Here is a 23829-nt window from a genome sequence, read left to right as displayed (position 1 = left end):
AGGCAAAAAAGAAGCCACACAACCCTAATATATATTGACAAACCCTATCTGCAAAATTCTAAAATTTGTGCCAGTTGCAAAAAAACATGAAATATATATTTGATTAGATTAGATAATGTTGGAGCCACACATATATGTATCATTGTGATAGACTACGTTCACATGATCCACCATTTGATGTGTTTTTATTAGTAGCAACAGACGACATTTGTCAACTTTTTTATGTTGTCTACGCATGCTAGCTACCTGAGCTTTTTTTTTTTTTTTTTCTATCTTGATTTTTCACAACCATATACTCATATGTTAAGTGTATATATATATGTATGTATCTTTTTTTATAAAAAAAAAAATCATCAATCTGTCGAAACAGTTGATCACTACCTAGCTGGAATGGCTTATTTTCTACATCCAATCCCAAATTAAGTGATTAATTAATTTCTTATGGTGGATGATCAGCCAATTGTTGCCAGGGTGTGGCCGGTTTCTGTTGGACTCACGTAGTTGTGACCTTCACCGATCATATATCAGTCCGATATGATAATTGACAAATAAATGAAATCCTTATGTCGGTAAATATACGATGGACGTATTTACTATTAATGACATAATATAGGGTTTCCCATTAGGTGATTAGAATTAAAGAGACTAATAATACACATTACATAAAACACCAAGGGGGCTAAGTGTAAATGTTATATATATATAAATATAACATAATTAATCATCATTAGTGACTAATGAATCACTAATCACGGCCACCATTATTTTGTGTGTGTGTTTTCTCTTCTTCCCCATCTAATCTATAATCATCTTAATTTGGGAACCAATCTCAATGGCAAGAATGCTGAATCAACTAACAGGTTCCACAGGATCTTCAGGTTAGTAATCTTAATCATGTTTTCATTATATTTATTAATACGAATCATTATTTTTCCAACATCTGGCATCAGAGCAAAGGTTTATGTTTTCTTGATTCGTACTATTATTAAAACCGAAAATGGTTTATAAAATTAAAAACGTGATTTTAATAAACGATAATAAGGTTTTGGTTATAATTTTGATCATAAAAAGCCTGACATGGTTTCATTGTTTGTGCCCAAAGGTCGACCCCAGCCAGGGGCTCTGCCCCTTGGACCCCGCCAGGGGCTGCCGCCCCTTGGACCCCGCTTCCAGGGGCGCTGCCCCCGGACCCCCGTAATACTTGGGGGCTTCGCACTAATACATGGTTTCATTGTTTGTGCCCAAAGGTCAAATATGATTCTCGTGTTGCGTTTTTCTTTTCCTTTAGCATAATAAACACTTAGCGTATTAATTCTGCCCAAAGGTGATTTAATATGTTATGTGTAACCAAAGGAACTCTTTTTCATGCATAATATACACGATGCTTAACTTTGTGCCCAAAGGTCAAAAGATAAGTGTTGTGTTGCATGAACCTAAAGCTCATGTTTTTCGCTTAGATATTAGTTATTTCTGCCCAAAGGTGATGTAACATCTAAGTGGAGCCTAATTTTAGCTTATGGTTTTGGTGTTTATCATAAGCGTACTTATCACTTGCTTCATTAATATAATGGTCACAGTCTTATAACTTTAGGAACATTAGGCATACTTAATTTAGTTCCATTACTCTAAGAGACCTCACTTAGTCCGCTTTGCACAGCTAACTACGTCACTATAAATAACCTTCTTTAACTCGTATCGTAAATTCATATCCTCTTTATCTCCACTGTCAGTACCTAACTTTGGCATTGAGTCACTCACTGGCACGAACTATGCTTCTTGGAAGGATCAACTAATGCTGACTCTAGGCATGTTAGATTATGACCTTGCCATTCGTCAGGATGAACCTGCTGCCATTACCGAGCAATCCACTAGGGAGCAGAAGGCGGCTTATGATAGATGGGAAAAGGCGAATCGCTTATCACTTATGCTGGTCAAGAATACAATCCACCTCAGCATCCGAGGAGCAATTCCTGATTCTGACAAGGTGAAGGAATACCTCAAATCTGTAGAGGATCATTTCAAAGGATCATCGAAGGTGCTGGCAAGTAATTTGATGCTGCAAATGCTTACTCTGAAATATGATGGTAGCAGTGGTGTTCGTGAACACATTATGAAGATGACTGACATAGCTAATAAGCTTAAGAGCCTTGAAATGGAAGTGTCGGATAACTTTCTTGTGCACTTCATATTGACATCCTTACCTGCTCGTTTTGACACCTTCAAAGTGAATTATAATGCTATGAAGGATAAGTGGTCAACGAGTGATCTAATTTCGATGTGTGTGCAAGAAGAGGAACGCCTCAAACTGGCACAACCTGAGTCTGTTCATCTTACCACCACTGCTAATTCTAAGAAAAGGAAGGGTAGATCTGGTAATTCTGGTAATAAGAATGCAAATAAAGTCCCTAAGACCAATCCTGGTGTAGTTGCTTCTAGCTCTAATCCCTTGAGTGGCAAACTTCATTGTAAATTCTGTCGTGCAAATGGGCACACTCAGAAAAAATTGCCCTAAATTCAAGGAATGGCTAGCTAAGAAAGGTAACGTACTTTATGCAATATTTGATTCTTTTATGATTGATGTACCTATTAATACATAGTGGGGTGACTCTGGTTCTATGGTTCATGTGACCAACTCAATGCAGGGATTCCTTACAATCCAGAAGCTACCAAAGGGCCAAAGAAAGCTTAGAGTTGGAAGTAGTGATCTCTTAGATGTCGAAGCCATGAGAACTTTAATTTTACATATGAGTACCGGAAAGACTATTAGACTAGTAGATACCTTATATGTACCGAGAATTACTCGGAATCTTTTATCTATTGGTAAACTTGATCTTGAAGGTTATGTAATGATTCATGGTAGCGGCAAGATTGCTATTACTTTAAATAATGAATTGCTTGGTCGTGGTTTTTTGGATGGATTACTGTACAAATTAGAACTAGATCATAAATTTTCCCAATCTTTGTTGTCTCTTAATGTTGATGATGTAACTAAAACAAAGACAAAATCACCCAAGAAATTGGAGAATTCCTCTATGTTGTGGCATAAACGTCTTGGCCATATCTCACAAGATCGCATGAAACGACTCGTGAAAGATGGAATCTTACATTCTCTCGATTTCAGTGATTTTGAAACATGTATTAAGTGCCTTAAAGACAAAATGGCTAAAGGAAACAAGAAAGGAGCCACTAGGAGTTCCAACTTGTTGGAAATAATTCAGACTGACATTAATGGCCCTTATTCCACATCAATTACTGGTCATACATCATTTATTACATTCATTGACGATTATTCGCGTTACATGCACCTGTATTTAATTAAGGAAAAATCTGAGTCCTTGCAAACTTTTATTGATTATAAAACTATGGTTGAAAACCAACTCGATCGTAAAATAAAAGTTGTAAGATCAGATAGGGGAGATGAATATTATGGTAGACATACTGACATTGGTCAAGCTCCTGGTCCTTTCCATAATTATTGCAAAGACCATGGCATTATTAACCAATACACCATGCCTGGTTCTCCTCAACAAAATGGTGTTGCTGAAAGGAGAAACCGAACCTTAATGGACATGGTGAGAAGTATGCTTGCCAACACCAACTTACCTAATTTCCTTTGGACTGAGGCATTAAAAACAGCCGTTCATATACTCAATAGGGTTCCATCCAAATCTGTCCCTAAAACTCCTCATGAGATTTGGACAGGTAAGAAACCAAGTCTAGCATATATGAAAGTATGGGGCTGTCTTGCCGAAGCTAAAATCTATAACCCAAACCTAAAGAAACTGGATCCTAAAACCATTACATGTTTCTTTGTTGGTTATCCAGACAATTCAAAAGGTTATCGGTTTTACTGTCCTACCCATACTACTTCCATCACTGACACGCAGCATGCTACTTTTCTTGAGAACTCAGAGATCAGTGGGAGCACGACAAATCATAACTTGGATTTGCATGATGTACAAGATGCGGGGGGAAACCACTCGTCGGTTATTAGTCCTCCAATCATCCCTCTTGTACCCAACGTTGCTCAAACCACTGATCAACCTTCTCCTAATCACAACGCTCCTAATATCAATGATCATCCTTCTCCTAATCAGAATCCTCCTCCTAATCATAATGTTGATGCTGCGAATGATGAAGGACCTTCCATTACAGAACCCGAAATTCAGCTTAGAAGATCATCCAGGCAACGAAGGGCCACAAATTTTGATGATTATGTCACCTTCTTAGTTGAAGATGGGGACATTGGAAAGCTTACTGATCCTACCTCTTATCAAGAAGCCATTAATAGTAACCAAGCCTCTAAATGGAATGACGCCATGATTGAGGAGCTTAATTCCATGAAACATAACGACGTTTGGGATTTGGTTGAACTTCCTGAAGGATCCAAACCAACAGGTTGTAAATGGGTTTTCAAAACCAAACTAGACCCGGATGGAAATGTTGAACGCTATAAGGCTAGACTGGTTGCAAAAGGCTATACTCAAAAGGCTGGAATTGATTATCAAGAGACCTTTTCTCCTGTGTCTCGTAAAGATTCCCTAAGGATCGTCATGGCACTAGTAGCTCATTTTGATCTTGAGTTACATCAAATGGATGTCAAGACCGCTTTTCTTAATGGAGACTTGGAAGAAGACGTATACATGTGGCAGCCTGAAGGATTCATTCCAAAAGGTAAAGAGCACATGGTCTGCAAGTTGAAGAAGTCCATATATGGGTTGAAACAAGCGTCATGTCAATGGTACCTTAAGTTCGATGAAGTCATGAAAGGACAAGATTTCTTAAAGAATCCAGTGGATCAATGCACCTATCTCAAGATCAGTGGGAGTAACTTCATAATCCTTGTTTTGTACGTAGATGACATCCTACTTGCAAGTAACAACTTGGATATGCTGCATGAAACGAAGCGCATGCTTTCGCAGAATTTTGACATGAAAGATCTCGGTGAGGCCTCTTATGTCATAGGTATCGAAATACACCGGGATAGGCGTAATGGTGTTCTGGGTCTTTCTCAAAGGGCCTATATTGACCGTATTCTGGAACGCTATAAAATGCAGGACTGCTCGCCCACTGTAGCTCCAGTAGTTAAAGGAGAAGTATTCAGTTCTTTCCAAACCCCGAGTACTGAGATTGAAAAGGAGCAGATGAAGATGATACCTTATGCATCAGTAGTTGGGAGCATTATGTATTCTCAAGTCTGCACTCGACCAGATATCACTTACATCGCCGGTATGCTAGGACGTTATTTGTCTAATCCTGGATTGGCACACTGGAAAGCGGCTAAAAAGGTTCTACGATATCTGCAAGGGACCAAAGACTACAAACTAACTTTTAGAAGGAGTGATGACTTAGAAGTAGTAGGATATTCTGATTCCGATTTTGCTAAAAGCAAAGAGGACAAGAAATCTACTTCTGGATATATTTTCATGTTAGCTGGCGGACCTATCTCTTGGTGGAGTCATAAACAGAAACTGACTGCAACGTCCACCATGATGGCTGAATATATTGCCGTTTACAATGCCACTTGTCATGGGATGTTGTTAAGGAACCTTGTCAGTGGACTTAAAATCGTCAACTCTATTTCTAGACCATTGAAGCTTTACTGTGATAATTCAGCTGCAGTAACTTTCTCGAACAGTAACAGTTCGACTGGCGCTGGACTACCTCGATACAAAGTATCTGTTTGTACGCGAACGGGTTGAGGAAAATGTTCTTTGTATTGAGTACATAAGTACAAATGATATGCTAGCGGATCCAATGACCAAAGGTCTTCCTCCTAATATCTTCATAGGACACGTGTCGAAGATGGGGCTTACAAAAGATTTAATTTGATAGCATATTGTACTTATCATGGTCATTATTATTGAATTTAATAAAGTTTTCCTCTGTATTCAGATTTTGTTTGTCTATTATTTACATTCAGCATGCATAATGATGTATGGACATTACTGTAACAAAATTTGTCTTAGTCAATTGATCATTGCTAATTTAGTTTTAAATTTGAGTCATAGTTTGACTAGTGGGGGTCCTGAGTTGATGTTCTTCTCTACGACTGTACTTATTGGCTATGCTTTCGGTTTAAAACAAAATGAATATTATCCCGGCCGGATTAACTGTGATACTCATAGATAAATGATCGCTTGGTCAAGTGGGAGAATGTTGGACTCACGTAGTTGTGACCTTCACCGATCATATATCAGTCCGATATGATAATTGACAAATAAATGAAATCCTTATGTCGGTAAATATACGATGGACGTATTTACTATTAATGACATAATATAGGGTTTCCCATTAGGTGATTAGAATTAAAGAGACTAATAATACACATTACATAAAACACCAAGGGAGCTAAGTGTAAATGTTATATATATATATAAATATAACATAATTAATCATCATTAGTGACTAATGAATCACTAATCACGGCCACCATTATTTTGTGTGTGTGTTTTCTCTTCTTCCCCATCTAATCTATAATCACCTTAATTTGGGAACCAATCTCAATGGCAAGAATGCTGAATCAACTAACAGGTTCCTCAGGATCTCCAGATTAGTAATCTTAATCATGTTTTCATTATATTTATTAATACGAATCATTATTTTTCCAACCGTTTCCTCTCCCAAGTAATTAGTCTAACTTGTACGTGTATCTACTTGGCTGCCAAAAATTGAGAATTAACTTTGTGGATTTTGTCTCACTCATTCATTTTCTAGCTAAGCTAATGAGTAAATACTGTATGTAGATAAAAATGTGAAATTCACCTTTTCCAAAAAAAAAATAAAAATGTGAAAACTTTTGTTGCTAATCACAATGACTTCTGGGTACCTTTTCACTAACTTTCATCAATAAGTGTGGTTATTCGCAAAGCTTGAGACATCCGTTCATACTTCTTTTGGTTGTCTTTTATGTACCGATTGTTCAATATTGACACAACTTGCGAAGGGTCAGCGAGTGGAGTGTTTTGTCAAACACTCGCGACCAGACTTTGATATTTAATGCTGATTTTTCTAACATGTTTGTAGATTTCATTTTAGCGGGCATGACATGTCTTTAGGTGTTTTTTAAAATTATACTTGAATCTTAATTAACTATTTGCCGAATCAAAAGATCATTGTATATACATCAAAACAATTATACGGAGTTATTACATATTGTTAGTGAGACTTTATCCTTAATTTTATTGTTTTTGTTTTCCGTTTGTATCATAAATGATAAGAAATTTAAGTGAAAAATAAACATAGCCTCGGAATTTGTTAGGAAATATTTTTAAACCAAATAAAAAGCTTCATTTACATACACTAAACCAATTAAACCCACACGTACATATCCCAAATTGAAAGGATGATATATATAAGCACAAGAATCAAACTTATCGAATGCAATGCATGTTCAATTCATACACAAACTGTAGATCTATCTCGACATCTTTGGTACGTTGGTGTTGTATCAGAGTAGATCAGCCAAGTAGCTAGACAAACTCACAATTAATGTTAAAAAGAAAAGAAAAAAAATGGCTGGAGATCGATAATTCAACATGTACGTACTATGGGTCAAGAACCAACACAAAACGGACGACAACGATGCAAACTATATATGATCAGTCAATGTACACTAATTAGCAAAACACAAAGGGCATCGACCGTTCCCAACGGAGTGTCACGCCCGTGACAGTGTGACACTCTTGTTAGCAAATTGTCATGAGCGCGTTACGGATGAGTGTGTCTTGGCGGAGAACATGTGAAGACGAGCTGAGGAGCATGCTTCGATCTCCATTTTTATATGACTTTTATTATAGGTTTGAAACTGTTTATATTTATTTTAATTAGTTGGAAACGAGAGAACGGTATCCGCGCATTACGGCGCTGATAGAGGTGATGGCGGGGTGGTGATGTAGTAATGACGGTAGCGGTGATTGAGTGATCTTCCTGACGAGCTCCGCTCTTAGCCGTAAGGGCCCCACTCTCGGATTTAAAAATACATTGAAAGTATATCGAATTACCTCTCTAATGAAAGAACATGAAATTTTAAGAAGACCCATATATAATTTATAATTTATCGATGTACGATTTTTGACAATGAATTTATGGAATAAAATAGTTTATGGATGAGAGAGAAAAAAAAATGATTGGTTAAGATTTGAGAATAGAGAAAATATATTATAGTTATTTAATTTTAGGTGAATATAAAATAGATAAAGGGATATTTTTGAAAAATAAATATTGAAACTTAAAATTTAGAAATGGGTTATTTGATTTATAATACAGTATAGATAATAAAATATCAAGAAAAGAGTAAAGAAGAAGTGATGTAGAGATGTTGCTGGCAAAAGTGTGTCATGAGATGTAAAAGTAAGAAATATGGGAAGTGTCGTTGATATGGCAACGAGGAAGAGGTGATATAGTTCACTGTTGGGAAAGGCCTAAGTATGCATACTATAATTAAGTGCAACCATATCATGTGAGTCATTACAACAACGATAACAGTTCCTAATTCCTGTTAAGCAGGGTATGGAGAAGGTAAAATGCATGTAGACAATTTTGCCTCTACTCAAAGATAAAGAGACTGTTTCCATGTAAGTCATTAATTAGTACTAAACAGACACATTTTGAACATCATATATATTATATCTAAACTAAACATAAATTTGCCGGCTTGTAGTAAATTATTTGGAGTTCTAGCTAGTACACCACATGATATGAGTGATAATATATAGTTAACGGAGATGAATCAAAGATACTGTCCGTCTGTCTGCACTAGCTAACATATATATATGGTTGATAACATCCGAATCAAAATGCATGATACATTAATAAAGGCGCCGTACATTCAATTCAGATTTATGACTACGAATTGATATCTTAAAAGGATGATATAGATATATGTGCATATAACATCATCAGACAATATACATATATAGTCATGTGATTCTATCCAAGTACGTACGCGCCTACTCGATTTTTGCTTAATTAAGACGAACGTACTAACTATATACTCGTATAAATCAAGCACCTCGCAAAAGCAACAATATATATGAATGATTAATTGGCCCTTTTTATTCATGTAACATAAGTACTCATTAATTTAGACAATGCCGTTAGAATACATTATTTTATTATAAGATTTAACTTATAAATTAGATCGACGTACGGATGAAAAAGTTTCACAGGCCAGGCAACTAATTTATTTTAGCACATGCAACCATAACATGCCGTTATTACTAAATGCTAATTAACTAATTAAACATGTATGACCAAGTATATATATTTAATTAGTTGCGACGTCCTATATATTCATATACAAATAATTAAACATTTAAACTGATGATGAATGTTGATCGATCATAAGTTCCAAACGTACGCAAAACCTTAAAATCAATGTGTTACATTGTCGGGCTCTTATCCAGTTAACTATCATTTCAAAGTCTATTTTGTACTTATATAATTTTATATCATATTATATTGTATTATATTTAATTTAATAAACAACGGGAAAAAAACATAATTAAACGGCAAGTTAAAATAAAAATGAAAAAAACTCACGATAAAGAGGATGGCTACGTATGATACTTGGGAATCACTCCCTCCACGTCGTAGACAATGACATGGACAGAGACGTTATTCTTAGTCGTAGATACACAAAATATACTGTAGGATTTGCTTTTCGTATTTTTCTACTAACATGCTCAAAAGAGACGTATATTTTATTAATAAAGATAATCTGACAATGACAACGAAATAATATCAAATAATAGGTTTTGTCGACTTTTTTAAACAATTGTCGAAAACGTTAAATTGGTTATAAGAATAAGAATGGATCTCGTATAGCTTCCCACTTTTAGATGATGATTTAGATTTGAAGCCAACAATGCTCACATTTGCTGCTGCAAAATAAATTAATTTAATAATGAGATAACATGCTCGCTAAGGTATGAGTTCGAATATCATAAGTATTTCTTTGTAGGAGTTATCACAAATTTGATCAATAACTGTTTCCGCTTTATGAAGAGACATAGATATATGTATGACCTTATTATTGGAGGGCTTTGGGGTTTCCGAAAATGTCTTAGGTTTCATCTTAGATATACGTGGTTCGAGTTTGATATACTCTTCAATTTGATGTCACTGTGGTGTCTCGAATGCTAAATAATAACTACTAACTCGTTGTTCAGAACAAAAACTGAAAAATCGATTCAAAACATGATGGAGAAAAGAAATTTCTTTAACTGTCCGAAAGGCTAAAATTACTCATAAATACTATATAATGGAAAAATAAAATAGAAAGCTGGTTTTTTCCTTGGACGATTAAATCAAAAACCAAACTAGTTAAGTTGGTCGTACTACTTAATACTAGTTGGACCAACCGTTTGAATCTACGTTAAAACATTACTCACAAGTACCGTCGTGGAGAAATAAGATAAATTGTATGTTAAAAAATCTACATTTTAGCTCCAAATTAATAAATCTAGACTCCTTAGGGAGCTCCCTTCCCTTTCTCAAAAGTAACAAATCTTGCTATTTTACTCTCTTCTTTATTATTTAGATTAAACATGTTTACATGATATACATATAATATCTTTAGTGTTATTAATTAATTACAACATAGATCACTCAACTCTTAAAATAACGCGACCCCTTTTTGAGAGTTTCCGGTTTAATCGATATACTATTGCTTTGTTGGTTGGTTCGGTTTTCCGGCGAGCCCTTTCTTGGGTTTTTCGGTGAGACTGCTGCTGCTCCTTTTATGCTGCTACGGTGGCTGCGGTTTTCCGGCGAGCCTTTTCTTGGGTTTTCCGTTAACTGCTGTTGTTGCTACTCCTTTTACGACGGTTAGTTTTCCGGCAACCATTTTCTTGGGTTTTCGGGTACTGCTGCTGCTGTATATTTATGTATATTTATCTTTTTACATTGCCGTTAATTGCTTGTTTGTGATTAGCTTGGTAGTGTTAGCGGTAGCGTTGCCAGATTTTTCCTTGGTAGCGTTGTCAGATTTTGTTCCATTAAAGCAATAGGTAGCCGGAAAAAGTAGTTTTTAGCCGATGATGATATCGTTGAACAGTTTTTTAGGCTGACAATTAAATGGGCAATGATGATACAAATGTTCGTAAAAATGGGACTCGGACGATCCGAGGCGTATCTTGGCGGGGTACACCTTTCGGGTTAGCAGTCATGGCGTCTCCGACTTCCAAAATTCCAGACCCCCAAATTATGAGCCCAAGGTTCATTTTATAAAAACAAAACGGTCACTTTTTTAGTTTTTCGGCAAGTTTGATTACAATTCCGGTTACCTTTACTATGTTATCAAATTGGTTAAATTGACAAGTTTTATATCACTACACCACCACTTTTGGCTTGTTTTTGGTTAGTTTTTTGTAACAACACGTGACGGCTTGTGATTTGTCGATAATTTGTCAATTTAACCAATTTACCAATTTTTTGGCACTACACCCTTGCTCTTAAGGTTTAACTATAATCCCTAAAGCTGTATCTATTTTTAATGTGTATAACACTACACTAATTTGTATGTGTAGACATGACATAAAATATTTGTATGTTTGGGAAACCTATACTTTAACTTATAACAATCCTTGCCCATATTATCCATTGTTTTGATGTTAGATTAGGTAACAACGCCTTATGGGCCGACTTTATTCTACTTTGACATATAACTAGATTTTTAGCCTATTTATATGGATAGAAACAAAATTTTGAATTTTAAAAACATAATAAAACTTAAAATTTATGTTATCTATATTCTTTTATAAAACAAACTATCACCCACCCATTTTCAACTTTCAATCTTTAAAATATTTAAAATACCTTTAACTTTCAACACATTTTCAACCCACACTACATCTATCTTAAATATTCCTAAAATAATTTTCACTCTATCTATTCAAACTATCACTCTCATCTATTTATATATATATATATATATATTCACCTAATATACATATAATACATTTAATAAAATTATTCGCAACATACATCTGTTAACCCTTAAAATAACTACACTACTTCTTTTACATCAATTACTTTTCCATTAATAACTACACCATTGTCGCCACTGCCACTACCACAACCCGTTGCTACCGCTTCCGCCGTATTGCGCGGATACCTATCTTGTATACTTTATATATATGAGCAAGATATATTAAATTTTGTAAAAGTTTAAATTTGTGTAAATACTATTTCTTTAATTTTTTTTATATAAGTAAAAGTCAATAATATTGAGAATAAAAATCAATTTATGAAAATCAAAAGTTATAATTAGCTAATAATTTATTATGATAACTGTATTTTTAATATATAATATAATAAAAAGAAAAAAAAAATGAAAGTTAAAGCTAGCTAGATAATGATTGAAATTATTGAGTTTTAGACTTTTTGTATGGGTAAACAGAAATCAATTCAAACTGATAAGGTCAACTCATTTTCAATACTTCCAGATTTTGTGTTAGAGTTTTTCTTCTAGTTATATGTATATTTCGTAAGGAATATTCTTTGTCTATATATTATATGTAAATGTAAAAATAAATATATTAAACAAGTTTTAGGGCCCGGCTAACTAATCGGTGGTTTCAAAATCAAATAACGTACATATATATTGTTTCAATTGGAACTTCATTTTGAAATGATAGGACGACGATGGAAAATTTCGACAAAATGTTACAACGCATATATGCATGCATTTGATCTAATCTTTCTTTGATAATCTTCCAATTTTGATCACCAAAACTAACATGATAGTGATGATACCCTTATTTGGTATCAACCTATATCAATATCAGAAGATATGAAGGATCAAGAGACCTTGTTCAAAGCGGATGGTTTTAGTAGACAACGTCTTGATCAAACCCTTTGATTTAATTGCGATATTCTCACCTTGAATATTGTAGGCGATATTCCGAGACAAAGATAACCTACAAAGTGCATTTGGGTCTAATTAATTCTTCTTGGCTTCATTGTCTTTGATTTAATCAATCATAAATCCTTTCGTACAAGCTTAGATATCTTAGATCCGCATCTTACTAAAGCCAAAATATCTGTTGCCACTTGATCTTCCTTTTTCTAGCTCTCATTGTTCCCGTTTCTCAACTTGAAAAACACCTAATTGAGGCTCTGATACTAGTTGTAATGAACCAACGCAAACATGTGATAAACAATACATACCTAGGTGCCACCAATAAGAAACCAAAATTGAAATAAGAAATAATCAACACAAAAAAATACATCATGAAAATTTAACCTAGTTACTACTTCCAATCACCCATATTTGATTATTGATTTGATTCGCGGATCAAATTATAAATTAAGATTTTTTTTTTTTTTATTGGCTAATTGCTACTAACATTTTTTAATAATATTTTAATGTTTTAAACAAATTCAAAAAATGAGTCTAACATTTATGGTTCTTATAACGTATTTCTACAAAAATTTACCATATAAAAATTAGTAATCTATATATTCCATAAAGCTACATGATTTTGGTAATCTAGTACGAGTAGTATTTTTCTACCATAAAGAAAATACTTTTATGCATTCAAAAAGTTAGAGAGCTCATATCTTATAACAATTTTTTTATTTATTTATAACAATGTATAACTTTTATTTATAATTGATGAGGTATATGCTTCAAAGTTGTGATATTACTCATAGCCCGTATGTAAATTTAAAATACTTTATTTGGTGCAAAATTTTGAATAACAGAAAGAAACGGGGTAGCAAATAAAATTACAAATTTACAACTCGCTTTTATTGATAGTGGTCTGTAGGGATTATATGTCGCGTAAAACCTGTGAGCTGCAATTATTGGTAAGTTGTGGGAGCAAATGGTGCAAGTAGAAAACAAAAGGTCATGACAGCAAATTTTGGAAGTAATAGTTGCATAGAGACAAATTGATTTGCAGTGCAGGACCATTGCTTTCTTGATTTGTTACTCTCCCATGACACAAGTAATTTATAATTACCAATAGGTCCTTGTTCTTTTTTATGGATCAAGATGGAATTCAACTATTCAAGTACTACGTTAATTTAACAATCACTGATTTAACAAATTTACCTAGACTTCTTGTACAATGTAAGGAGTCGAAACGATTAATAGTTGGATTATGAATCATTTGAATCGTGTCTCTCACTAACCCACTTTCTCTAAATAAACTTGTTTTATCTTTCACTTTTGAAATTATATATCAATAAAGGTTGGTTATTATAAAATATATTGGGCAACATTTAAACCCTTTGATCATATCATAATAAAATTGATGTAGCAAAGATTCATCAAACACACACATATATATATTGATGCATAATAACTTCGAGATACACGGTGATTTGCAGTGAAGGAAAAATATATCATTCTATATTTTTTTTAATAATTGTTTTATTTTAACTAAGTTTTTTTTAAAGACAACAACAGATAAATGGCTAACATCTTTCACGCGGATGCTTCCACACCGGTTCAACTCTTGCCAATGTTTAAAGGGTTTGTTATCCATGTATTAAACGGTTATATCATTGATAAGACACCTTCACTATATATGCATGTGCGCATCAAGATTCAAATCTGAGACCCGCAGGAAGAAACCACATTATGAAAAACCTTCTAACTACTGAACTAACACCCCAATGCCTATTCTAACTGGTTACTTTATCGATAATTAATGATCTTAAAACTCGTGACACTCGGATCTTATAAATGAAGAATTGACGACCCAAGTAATTATTTAATATGATTTTAGTTGTGACATGACAACTTATAATGCAAACCAAATACTAAAAGAAGTATCATGCCTTGACTCTCTTGCTCCCTGAAGACAAACGCACCTTAAATTATTTCTGTAAGTTTGTCTAGTCTGTACCTGAAAGTTTTTCATTTCATATTTTGAACCTCTTTTTTAATGAAACTCTATTTCAAACAGATGTGCTAGTATTTTTGTCTATATCATTATTATATCAATGTATAAAAAGAAGCACACCGGCCAAGACACCACTCGTTAGCACAAAATCAATCTTATACTTGTCAATCTTTCTATGATGCAAAATAGTTGCAACAATTTTAGGCGCTAAACTGGAAAAGCAACTGCGAAAGTTAATAAATACAATGTTTGGATTAAGGATTCTCCAGGAAAAGGGATCTCCAGATAATGGTTTAAGGAAAAACAGTTAAGAGGAAAATTAACTTATATGAATTTTTATTATTATTATTTTTTTTTTTATTTTTCTGTTGTATATGTTGCTAAAAATGCCACCTAGTTAAGTTACTAAAATAATAAAATGTCTTTTAAAAAGAACTTAAAAAAACGTAAAATAGTTTGAACGACTTAAGCGAACTTAAAACTATAACTATCTTCTTCAAATTTGAAAAAAAATTAAAATATTTTTATGTAATCATCTCTTGTATTTTTTTTGGCCGGAAGTCTTTATGTAAGCAGTCTTTCTACCTTTTAGTAAAAGTATGACTGTCTACAGCTCACTTCCCCATACCCCGCGCTCAGGGATTGAGTACAATTTTTGTTGTTATCTCTTTGTATTTTCTTTTAATGGGATCTATATGTTTATTCCTTTCCATCTATTCTTTTTCAAATGGAGCAACTTACACCACCACCATTAAATATATGTATCGATTTTCACACTTGTAAGTTCTAAATACATGAATCAATCAAGAGAAAATTATCACTAGCATACTAAAATTTTTACAACACTAGGCATATTTAATTTGTAGGTAATTTTCCTAGTAACTCTAGTCTTGCATTATTACTGTTTCTTTTCCTTGGTCTGTTGGCCGGTCTTGGATTAGTGCATCACTAGGAATTACAAGTGGGTCTTCTAAGACTTAATACAACAACCCAATGGGCTTAGCTTAATTAAGTACAACAGGCCAAGGTCCTTTATGAATTGGGAACGTACCATTTATTTTGAATGATGTACCACAACTTTGTATTACTGACTTGTACAGTCAGTTATACAATTTGTACATTGTGATACATTAATCAAAACTGGTGGTACGAATATCATTTCCCTTATGAATTACTCTGTATTAGTTTAGTATCAACTCAATAAACTTATTTTCTCATGTTGTTTAAGTGACTACAAGCATATGGCACACATTTGACATGTCTTGATTCAACCCCTTTTTACTATTTTTGAGTCAAACATGACTCCATGAGGCTAATTTCGGCGTAGCCTCTCGCAGTCTCACCCCAAATGAGTTAACGTAATATTTTGTTAGTTTAGTAGTGAAAGTCTCTTTATAACATTATTACATTTTATCATCAAGGTTTAAGTTTTAACTTTCTTCGACATATCCATATTATATAATATATATATATATATATATATATATACTAAAAATTAACCTTGATATGTGAGGGGGTGTTCTAAAAGTACAAGCCATCATGCATGAAGTACAAGTAGATATTGCACAACAAAAATAATTAACGGCTTTCACGAACGTTAAGTGTTGCGTCGCTAACTAACGGTAGTTATAAAAGGGTATTTAACGGAGTTTATTTTCAAGTTTAAATTTTTTAACTTTTTCCATTAAAGTTTTGCTTTAGTTACTTTTTGCCACATAACTTTTCATTTCTAAGCTTTTCCCATCAAAAGTTATTTTACTTTTTTAACTTTCGCCACAATTTTTTTTTTTTTTTACATTTCCCCTTTTATTTTTTGCCACGTAACTTTTACTTTTTAAACTTTCACCAAACAAAGTTTGATTTCAAGTTTAAGTTTCTTAACTTTTATACCTTTTTTCCACATAAGTTTGTTTTTTTTTAAGTCTCTCAGTATGTTTTCTTTTATTTGTTTTTTACCACATAACTTTTGGTTTCTAAATTTTGTTACCAAAGTTTCATCTTTTTTTTTTTTTACTTTTGACCAAAACTTTTATTTTCTTAACTTTTGCCACGAAAATTTGTTTTTTGACTTAATAATTTTTTAAACAAGAGTTTTGTTTTTCTTCCGGGACAACGCCTGGATAGAAATACTAGTTTTCTATGTTAAGTATAGCATGAGTTTTGGGCCATTGGCTTTCTAGACTTGGCATATAATATAGTACTGTAGTATAAACAACATAGCTTGAAGGATCAACGTTATGGCCCATTAGTGCAAGACCAATGAAGCCCAATACTGTTAAATGTATTAAACCCCTCACACTCTCCGCCATATCTCACTACCAGTCGCCAGTCGGTACACGGAAGTCACCATTAACCAACTCACCATATGATGTTATGGTATATTTCGGATTTTATAAAATAAATCTTTCCGATGCACATTTCCATGTAAAATTGTGCCATGTTCTTACAAAAAACAACAAATGTGCCGTACTGCCGTGTTCCAAAAGAAAGATGCTACGTTTCGTATCAAGTATTTGTGTCTCTAATAAGCTACATTCACCGCACGCACTAGAAAGTTATCAATCACATAAATGAGCAAATAACGTAGGTTTAGTCATCTAAGAAAACATACTCTATTTTTAATCTATACAACCTTAAGAGTTTATGATATGGGCCGTGTGAAATTGTGAATGTCGTGTGACCCATCCTGCGTGTGCAAGTTACCCCTCATAGCGTACAGAACATGGGTGTTGTAAGGCTGGAGTGCGGCCCGCTTGAACCTTTTAATTTTTTAACATATATATTTATTATAGGAATAGGAATTTGCTATCCATAGCCTTTGCAATGGATAAAGTGCAAAAGATTATTGTGTATGATGGTTGGAAATTATTATCAAGGGACTAATATATATATATATATATATAATTAGTTATATTTATATTACGTGTAATTTTTTCTTTTTCTAACAACAAATGTGTTAGATATTAATGATAACAGTGACATCCAATGTAGGCAGTACGTAAAGACGGTTCTTTGTAGGAGTTAACTAGGAGTAAATTAGGTCCACGGATCTATATATGTTAGATCGAAAATTATTTTAGCAATCATATAGGAAATTATCATTGGACACATATTATCTAAGAGTTTGAACCTAGATAAATTATAAAGTAAGCCCTTTTGAAGCATTTGAAGTAAATAAGTTATAATTAGATACACGTATTTTTTATTCCCAAATCCGTTTGTTATATAATAAAACAACTTAGAAAGATACATAGGTTTTTTTTTCTAATCCTAATGTTTCATTAGTAGCATACCACACAACTTTTATAGTTTTAGTACTATAGTAAGTATATTGTACAATAATAAAAACTTATATCATTTGTTTGTAGTTAAGATAGTGATCAGAATAGAAATAGAGTTAATGTTATGACAATGTATAACTAAAAAAAATCTTTTGAGACTTTTGTTTAATTGTCAATAATTACTCTGTGAAAGAACTAGTTTTTTGAAGGAATTTTGATTTAATATATGATGTTTTGTAAAGACCCGTTATTGAATATGGGAAAAAAAATTTTTTTGCATAAACTAAATTTGAACATACGTGATTTTCATTGCTAGATCCACCACTGACAGTACGCAGGAAGTTGAAACTCGCGAACTCATGCAGAACCACATGGAATTAAGATTCGATCACGGGTCTCCAAATCAACATCCTCTTCAACAATTTCCTCAAAGAGGACCACAGTTAGCCACTTGACCAGATGGTTTTTTACTTACTACGAATAATTCATAGTCCTAAAAAGCAGTGAATAGCAAAACCTATTATTAAAAGGAAAAATTGATGCTCAACATTTGTATAGTAAACATTTATATTTCAAGATGGGAGTACCACATATTTTTATTGATACATTATACTGTACAACTGATATTACATTTTATAAATATGTAATGCATAATTATGGTAGCTTTATCAAAATAAGTGGTACTGTTATCAATTCCCTTTACAGATATGTAAAAAAATCTTACAAACAGTAGTAGCCAGTAGCTTCCCGTTCCTAATTCAATCAAGACATGTCAAATATGTGCTATATGCTTTTGATTTTTGAGTTTACTTGGTTTGATAGCTTGTTTTTGTTCTGGTCAACCGGTTGCCTTGACTATCAATAGGTTGACTAGTTTGTACAAATACTTAAATCTAATCAAAAACATTATTTAATAATTATAATCCAGCAATAAAACAAATTCTACACTTTACAAAGAACTTTTAAATTGTATTAATCAAACAGCAAACAATAATTAATTAGCTAGTATAGCGTAACTCATGAAAAATGTTATTGGGTGTTCTCTAAATTGAGTGTCATTCACCCTTATATAGTGAATGGAAGATGATTAGAAACACATCGTTTAAAAAAAAAAACTACAATTTATAAATGGGTATCTAAGATGTTCTTATTGTCTTGTTAGTGACTGATTGTCGACCAAAAAGATCCAGGCATTATAATGGATATAAATAAATATACGAGTAATAGTTTAATGATGTTTATGTTTCTAAATAATACATAACCAAGTTTTGGTACAACCTCAAACCTAATTGTCTTTCTTAATTAGAATATAATTTGATTCTAATTACAAAGATTTTCTTGTAAGGTTGTGTAATTATGTGGTTGCGGGTAGGTAATAATGATAGTGAATGTTTAGTTTGAAACGAGACGAAATACTAAATCCATGGTATTATTTTCTTTTATTTTTTTGGACATGCAATTAATTGCAACTTGTTGTGGGGTAGTTTGTGTAAGGGTATATTTGGGGGGAACAAAATTGATTTCGATTCCGTAAAGATATACGAGTATACATGTAGAGTAGTGTGCCCAAATCGGAAGGACCCGGGCTGTTGCATATTGTTGTGTCCGTGGCATGTTGCATAGAATGGGGCCTTGTGGGTTCCACACTGGTAGTAGATCGAATGGTTTAAAACATCTCTCTGTTTGTCTTTATTATTAAGGACATTTTGTCAAATCAGAGTCCATCCATTCGATTGGTAATCAACATCTGGTGCTGAGTTCATGCTGGGAACATTGTACTATATATTGTGGGCCTTCGTTTCTTTACCTCATAGGAATGGCATCTTGCAATGAATCATTCATATGAGATGACTCGAAGAGATTGTAGTTACGGTTTTTGTCGGTTAAAGGTAATGATAAAAAGTGATTTTCCATGTTTAATTTCTTATAAAAGTAGTCTCACCAAGAGAAAAAGATACATGTTCATTATTGAAGAATATAAAGAGGAAATGATTAGAAATAATCATACGAGTATTCAATCTTTTCTTGCCTGATAAAAAAGAAAAATTCGTATACAAATGGAAAGCTGTGTGCAATATATGAAGAATGCAAGAACGGTTTGGAAAGGGAAATGATTAATCCCCCTCATTAACCAATAGCCTAAAAATACCCATAATTATTAGATGATGACTTGTGTAAAAATCAGATGGCAAGATTAAGGAAGAGAATTAGTAGATAATACACGTCACCTTTTTATAGTTCTAAGAAGATTTTTAAGCTAATCTTTAGGAGTATTTATCGTTTTCAGTTTAAAAATAGAGAGTTAAGAATACATGATTTTACAAGAAAACAATGATCGATACTTGCTCAGCTAATTGGGTAATCAGATTTAATTTCACATCTTAAATAGGTGAAGGTTCGATCTCTGGTAACACCTAGAGGAGGGTCTTTGGTATATTGCCATACTCTGCTGTGAAACGGATGCTTGGTGATGGTCAAAACATTTTTATTTTGGCATGAAAACTCGACGCATGTTGATGTACAAGTAATGTAAATCGATGGAAGTACAAAGACTACCTTAGGGCCGAACTATATACGATTATTTATATACAAGTGGGAAATTTGAAGATTACAAAGTCTTTATACATTAAACAATTCTCAAATCTGCATCAACAAACTAATTACTTGGCTTTTGAAGTAAATTTGTATATGTTTTCTGTGTTAAAAATAAGCAAATAAATATATAGAAAGATAAAATTGAGTGAGCCAAATGAGTAAATGATTCCAATCTTCTTGTTTTCTTACAAAAATACAAATGATGGTATTTTTCTTGTTTAGTGAAAATACACGCTAAAAAGAACAAAAAACAATCTAGGACAAAAAAGAACACGAAGACACATAAAAATACAAACAATAAAGGACCGGTTTCGTCGGATCATGTTTGTTGAGATCAAAAGTTCACTACCACTTAAATTCATACACATTCAAAATGATAACGATAAGCCAACCCCTTTTTTGTTCTACATACATATATAGCTCAAATTCTTAAGGACAAAGCAAGTTACACTTTTCTTTCACTAAATACAACTACTTTACACGTAACAATTCTTTGTTGTATGAAAAGAAGGATTTGTATAAAGTAAGTTAGGTTCGAATCTTTATTTAAATGAATGTGATCATTGAAATGACAAAGATAAGCTATAAGCTATCCCTTTTTAGCCGGCGAAATCTTAACTCTTAAGTACAGTCTGGTTGGTCACGTAGTGGATCTCTCTTTTTAGATATCTATGGATAAAGAAAGAGAGGTGTGTCATGTAGGAATGATTATGGAAATATTTCTATAATTAGAGTAGGATTTGCCATTTGGAAGAATCAAAAAGTTGTTTGATTAAAGATGAATATATATACATATTACATACAAAAGCACTATAAGGAATCAAAAGAGATCAAACAAGAACAATAGAAAACTAAAAAGAAGCTTCTTTATGGTAATTCATTTCACTCGCCATATATCTTGCAAATGTCTCCATCTCTCTTTTTCATTTCCCAACATTGAAAATGATAGTCACTAGAGAAAAGGTTAATTACAAAAATAAGAAAATAATAACCCACATTCATATAGTATTAATCAATCTACTAATTATTCAAACAATGATAGTGTTCAAGTAGCCTATTGGCTTCTCTAATTCCACTAAAATATGCACCATGAGTTGTAGAATAATGAGTCCTATGTGTTGCTTCCCCTGCAAATAGGATTTGAAGTGGGTGTGAACCACTTTTGGTCAATGGCTCAGCCAATGTGTCTATGTCACTTGTACTTGATCCAACTGCAACATAACTATATGAACCCAAAAAGAGTGGATCATTTCCCCATTGACTCTTTAAAACCTTTGCAAGTTTCAGTTTTGATGACTTCTTGGCCACATTCCCCTTATGTTCTTCTTCGGATGAGCTCGACAAAAACGTGGACAACGTTGTGGTCACTTCATCAAGAATCACTTCATCTGGAAGTGTTTCTAGCTCAAGTGCTTCTTCACCTGCAAACCAAGACAGTAACACTCTTGATTTCTTATAGATTGGTGACACTGAAGCTGTCCTTCTTATCCACCATGGGATTTTCGGATTCTTAGCTTCAGAGTCACTTTGATGAAACACCAGTTGTAGAAATGGGAATTGGTCAAAATATGAATATTCAGGACTTAATTGCAGGAATAGCTTGTTGACAACACCATACCCAAGTCTTGAAATGGCATCAATCTTGTAATCAGGGAGAGGAGGACTAAACTTAAGCATACCAGACTCATTGGAATCGTTAATTCCTGCTTTTAGTACACCTAATGAAACTGTGACAATAACATGGTCAGCTGATAAACTTGTGCCATCAAGAAAGTGTATTGTTACTGGTCTTGTATCATCATTATGACCATTTTCTAAAATTCCACCCATTTCATTAACAGGCTGCTGCCACTCAACTTTACAAACTTTTTTGCCTAATTGAATTACCCCAGATGGTAAAACAGATGCTAATGATTCTATAATGCTTGAGTATCCTTTTGCAATAGTGATTTCTTCACCAGGACACATGATATACTCACTCTCTGCATTATAATCAAGATTCATTAAATCATTAGCAGCTGTATAAGTCCTTTGAGTATTCTCTTGCATTGCGAAAACCGCTTCTTCTAACAACTTCTTATTCCCATTTTCATTCCCATTTCTTGATTCCATTTCCCAATAAGCTTCAAGACCTTTTCTAAGAAAAGATCCAACACTCATATTATCATTTAAATTCCCATTCCCATTATTTGAATAAGACATATTGGATTTCCTTTTACCTTGAGCAAAATCCATAAGATTCTTGAAAAGACTAGAAATAGGATCAACAACTAAAGATGGATTTAAGACATACCCATTTTCAGTTATGGTAAGAGGGTGGTCATCAAGAAAACCATCCATACATTCCCATGGTTTATCTGATTCCAAAGAATTGATTTCTTGAGCTATTTTATGAACTGGGCTACCACCAATTCCATGGATCCAAGTAGCCCCCATTTCAATTCTATCACCACCAAACTCTGAAGTCTTAATCCTACCTCCAATTCTATTCCCACCTTCAATTACACAAATCTCAAATGCTTCTTTTGAACCACTTGATTTGTATAGCTTGTTTGCAGCTGTTAAGCCTGCCATTCCTGCCCCTATTATCACTATTCTTGCTTTCTTTACCCCCATCTTTTGCATTCAAGATTTCAACTTTCTGCAATAAAAATTTGTGGGCTTTCAAGAAAAATTGATCTCTTTTGTGGGCTTTCAAGAAAACTTGATTTCTTTTGTGGCTTTTCAAGATAAATGAATTTTATTTGTGGGTGTTCAAGAAAAATGGATATCTTTTGTGGGGTTCTAAAAATGATAGTGAAATTGAGCTTAATTCACTTACATTATAGGGAGGAAGGAGATTTAGTTATGGAGAGAATATGGTGGTGAGAGATTTAAGGGAGGGTACCAGCAAAGACCAAGCAATTTATAATTTCTGTATGCACTGTGGAGTGTGTGCACACACTAATTGTTCAAGATATTATTATTTAATTATCTATCGACATGATTAATGCCTAATTTTTTGATTAGGAAAATGATAGTTTCTCCAAAAATTTTAGCATAATATATATATATATTTTTAATATTGTTTTTTTTCTTTAAAGTTAGTTTCGATT

At 33.3% G+C, this 23829-nt stretch overlaps 2 protein-coding genes across 2 annotated transcripts; one reads left to right on the top strand and one right to left on the bottom strand.

Moving 5' to 3' along the window:
• The first annotated feature begins 1807 nt into the window (after positions 1–1807).
• On the top strand, positions 1808–2512 carry LOC122599405. The gene has a single exon (XM_043771911.1). The coding sequence runs from the start codon at positions 1808–1810 to the stop codon at positions 2510–2512; it is 705 nt and encodes a 234-aa protein (XP_043627846.1).
• Positions 2513–21586: 19074 nt separating this feature from the next.
• Positions 21587–23598, bottom strand: LOC122599716 (probable polyamine oxidase 5). The gene has a single exon (XM_043772269.1). It carries the CDS (start codon positions 23357–23359, stop codon positions 21755–21757), a length of 1605 nt encoding a protein of 534 aa, XP_043628204.1. The 5' UTR covers positions 23360–23598; the 3' UTR covers positions 21587–21754.
• Positions 23599–23829: the final 231 nt, after the last annotated feature.

Source organism: Erigeron canadensis, chromosome 5 (genome assembly GCF_010389155.1).
Source record: "Erigeron canadensis isolate Cc75 chromosome 5, C_canadensis_v1, whole genome shotgun sequence".
NCBI lineage: Eukaryota > Viridiplantae > Streptophyta > Magnoliopsida > Asterales > Asteraceae > Erigeron > Erigeron canadensis.
Note: the sequence above shows the minus strand (reverse complement) of the source record. Positions and strands in the feature narration are given on the sequence as shown.

What these genes read in the sequence shown, in the direction of transcription:
- LOC122599405 (XM_043771911.1), top strand. Translation starts at nt 1,808, where the DNA reads ATGTTAGATTATGACCTTGCCATTCGTCAGGATGAACCTGCTGCCATT.
- LOC122599716 (XM_043772269.1), bottom strand. Translation starts at nt 23,359, where the DNA reads ATGCAAAAGATGGGGGTAAAGAAAGCAAGAATAGTGATAATAGGGGCA.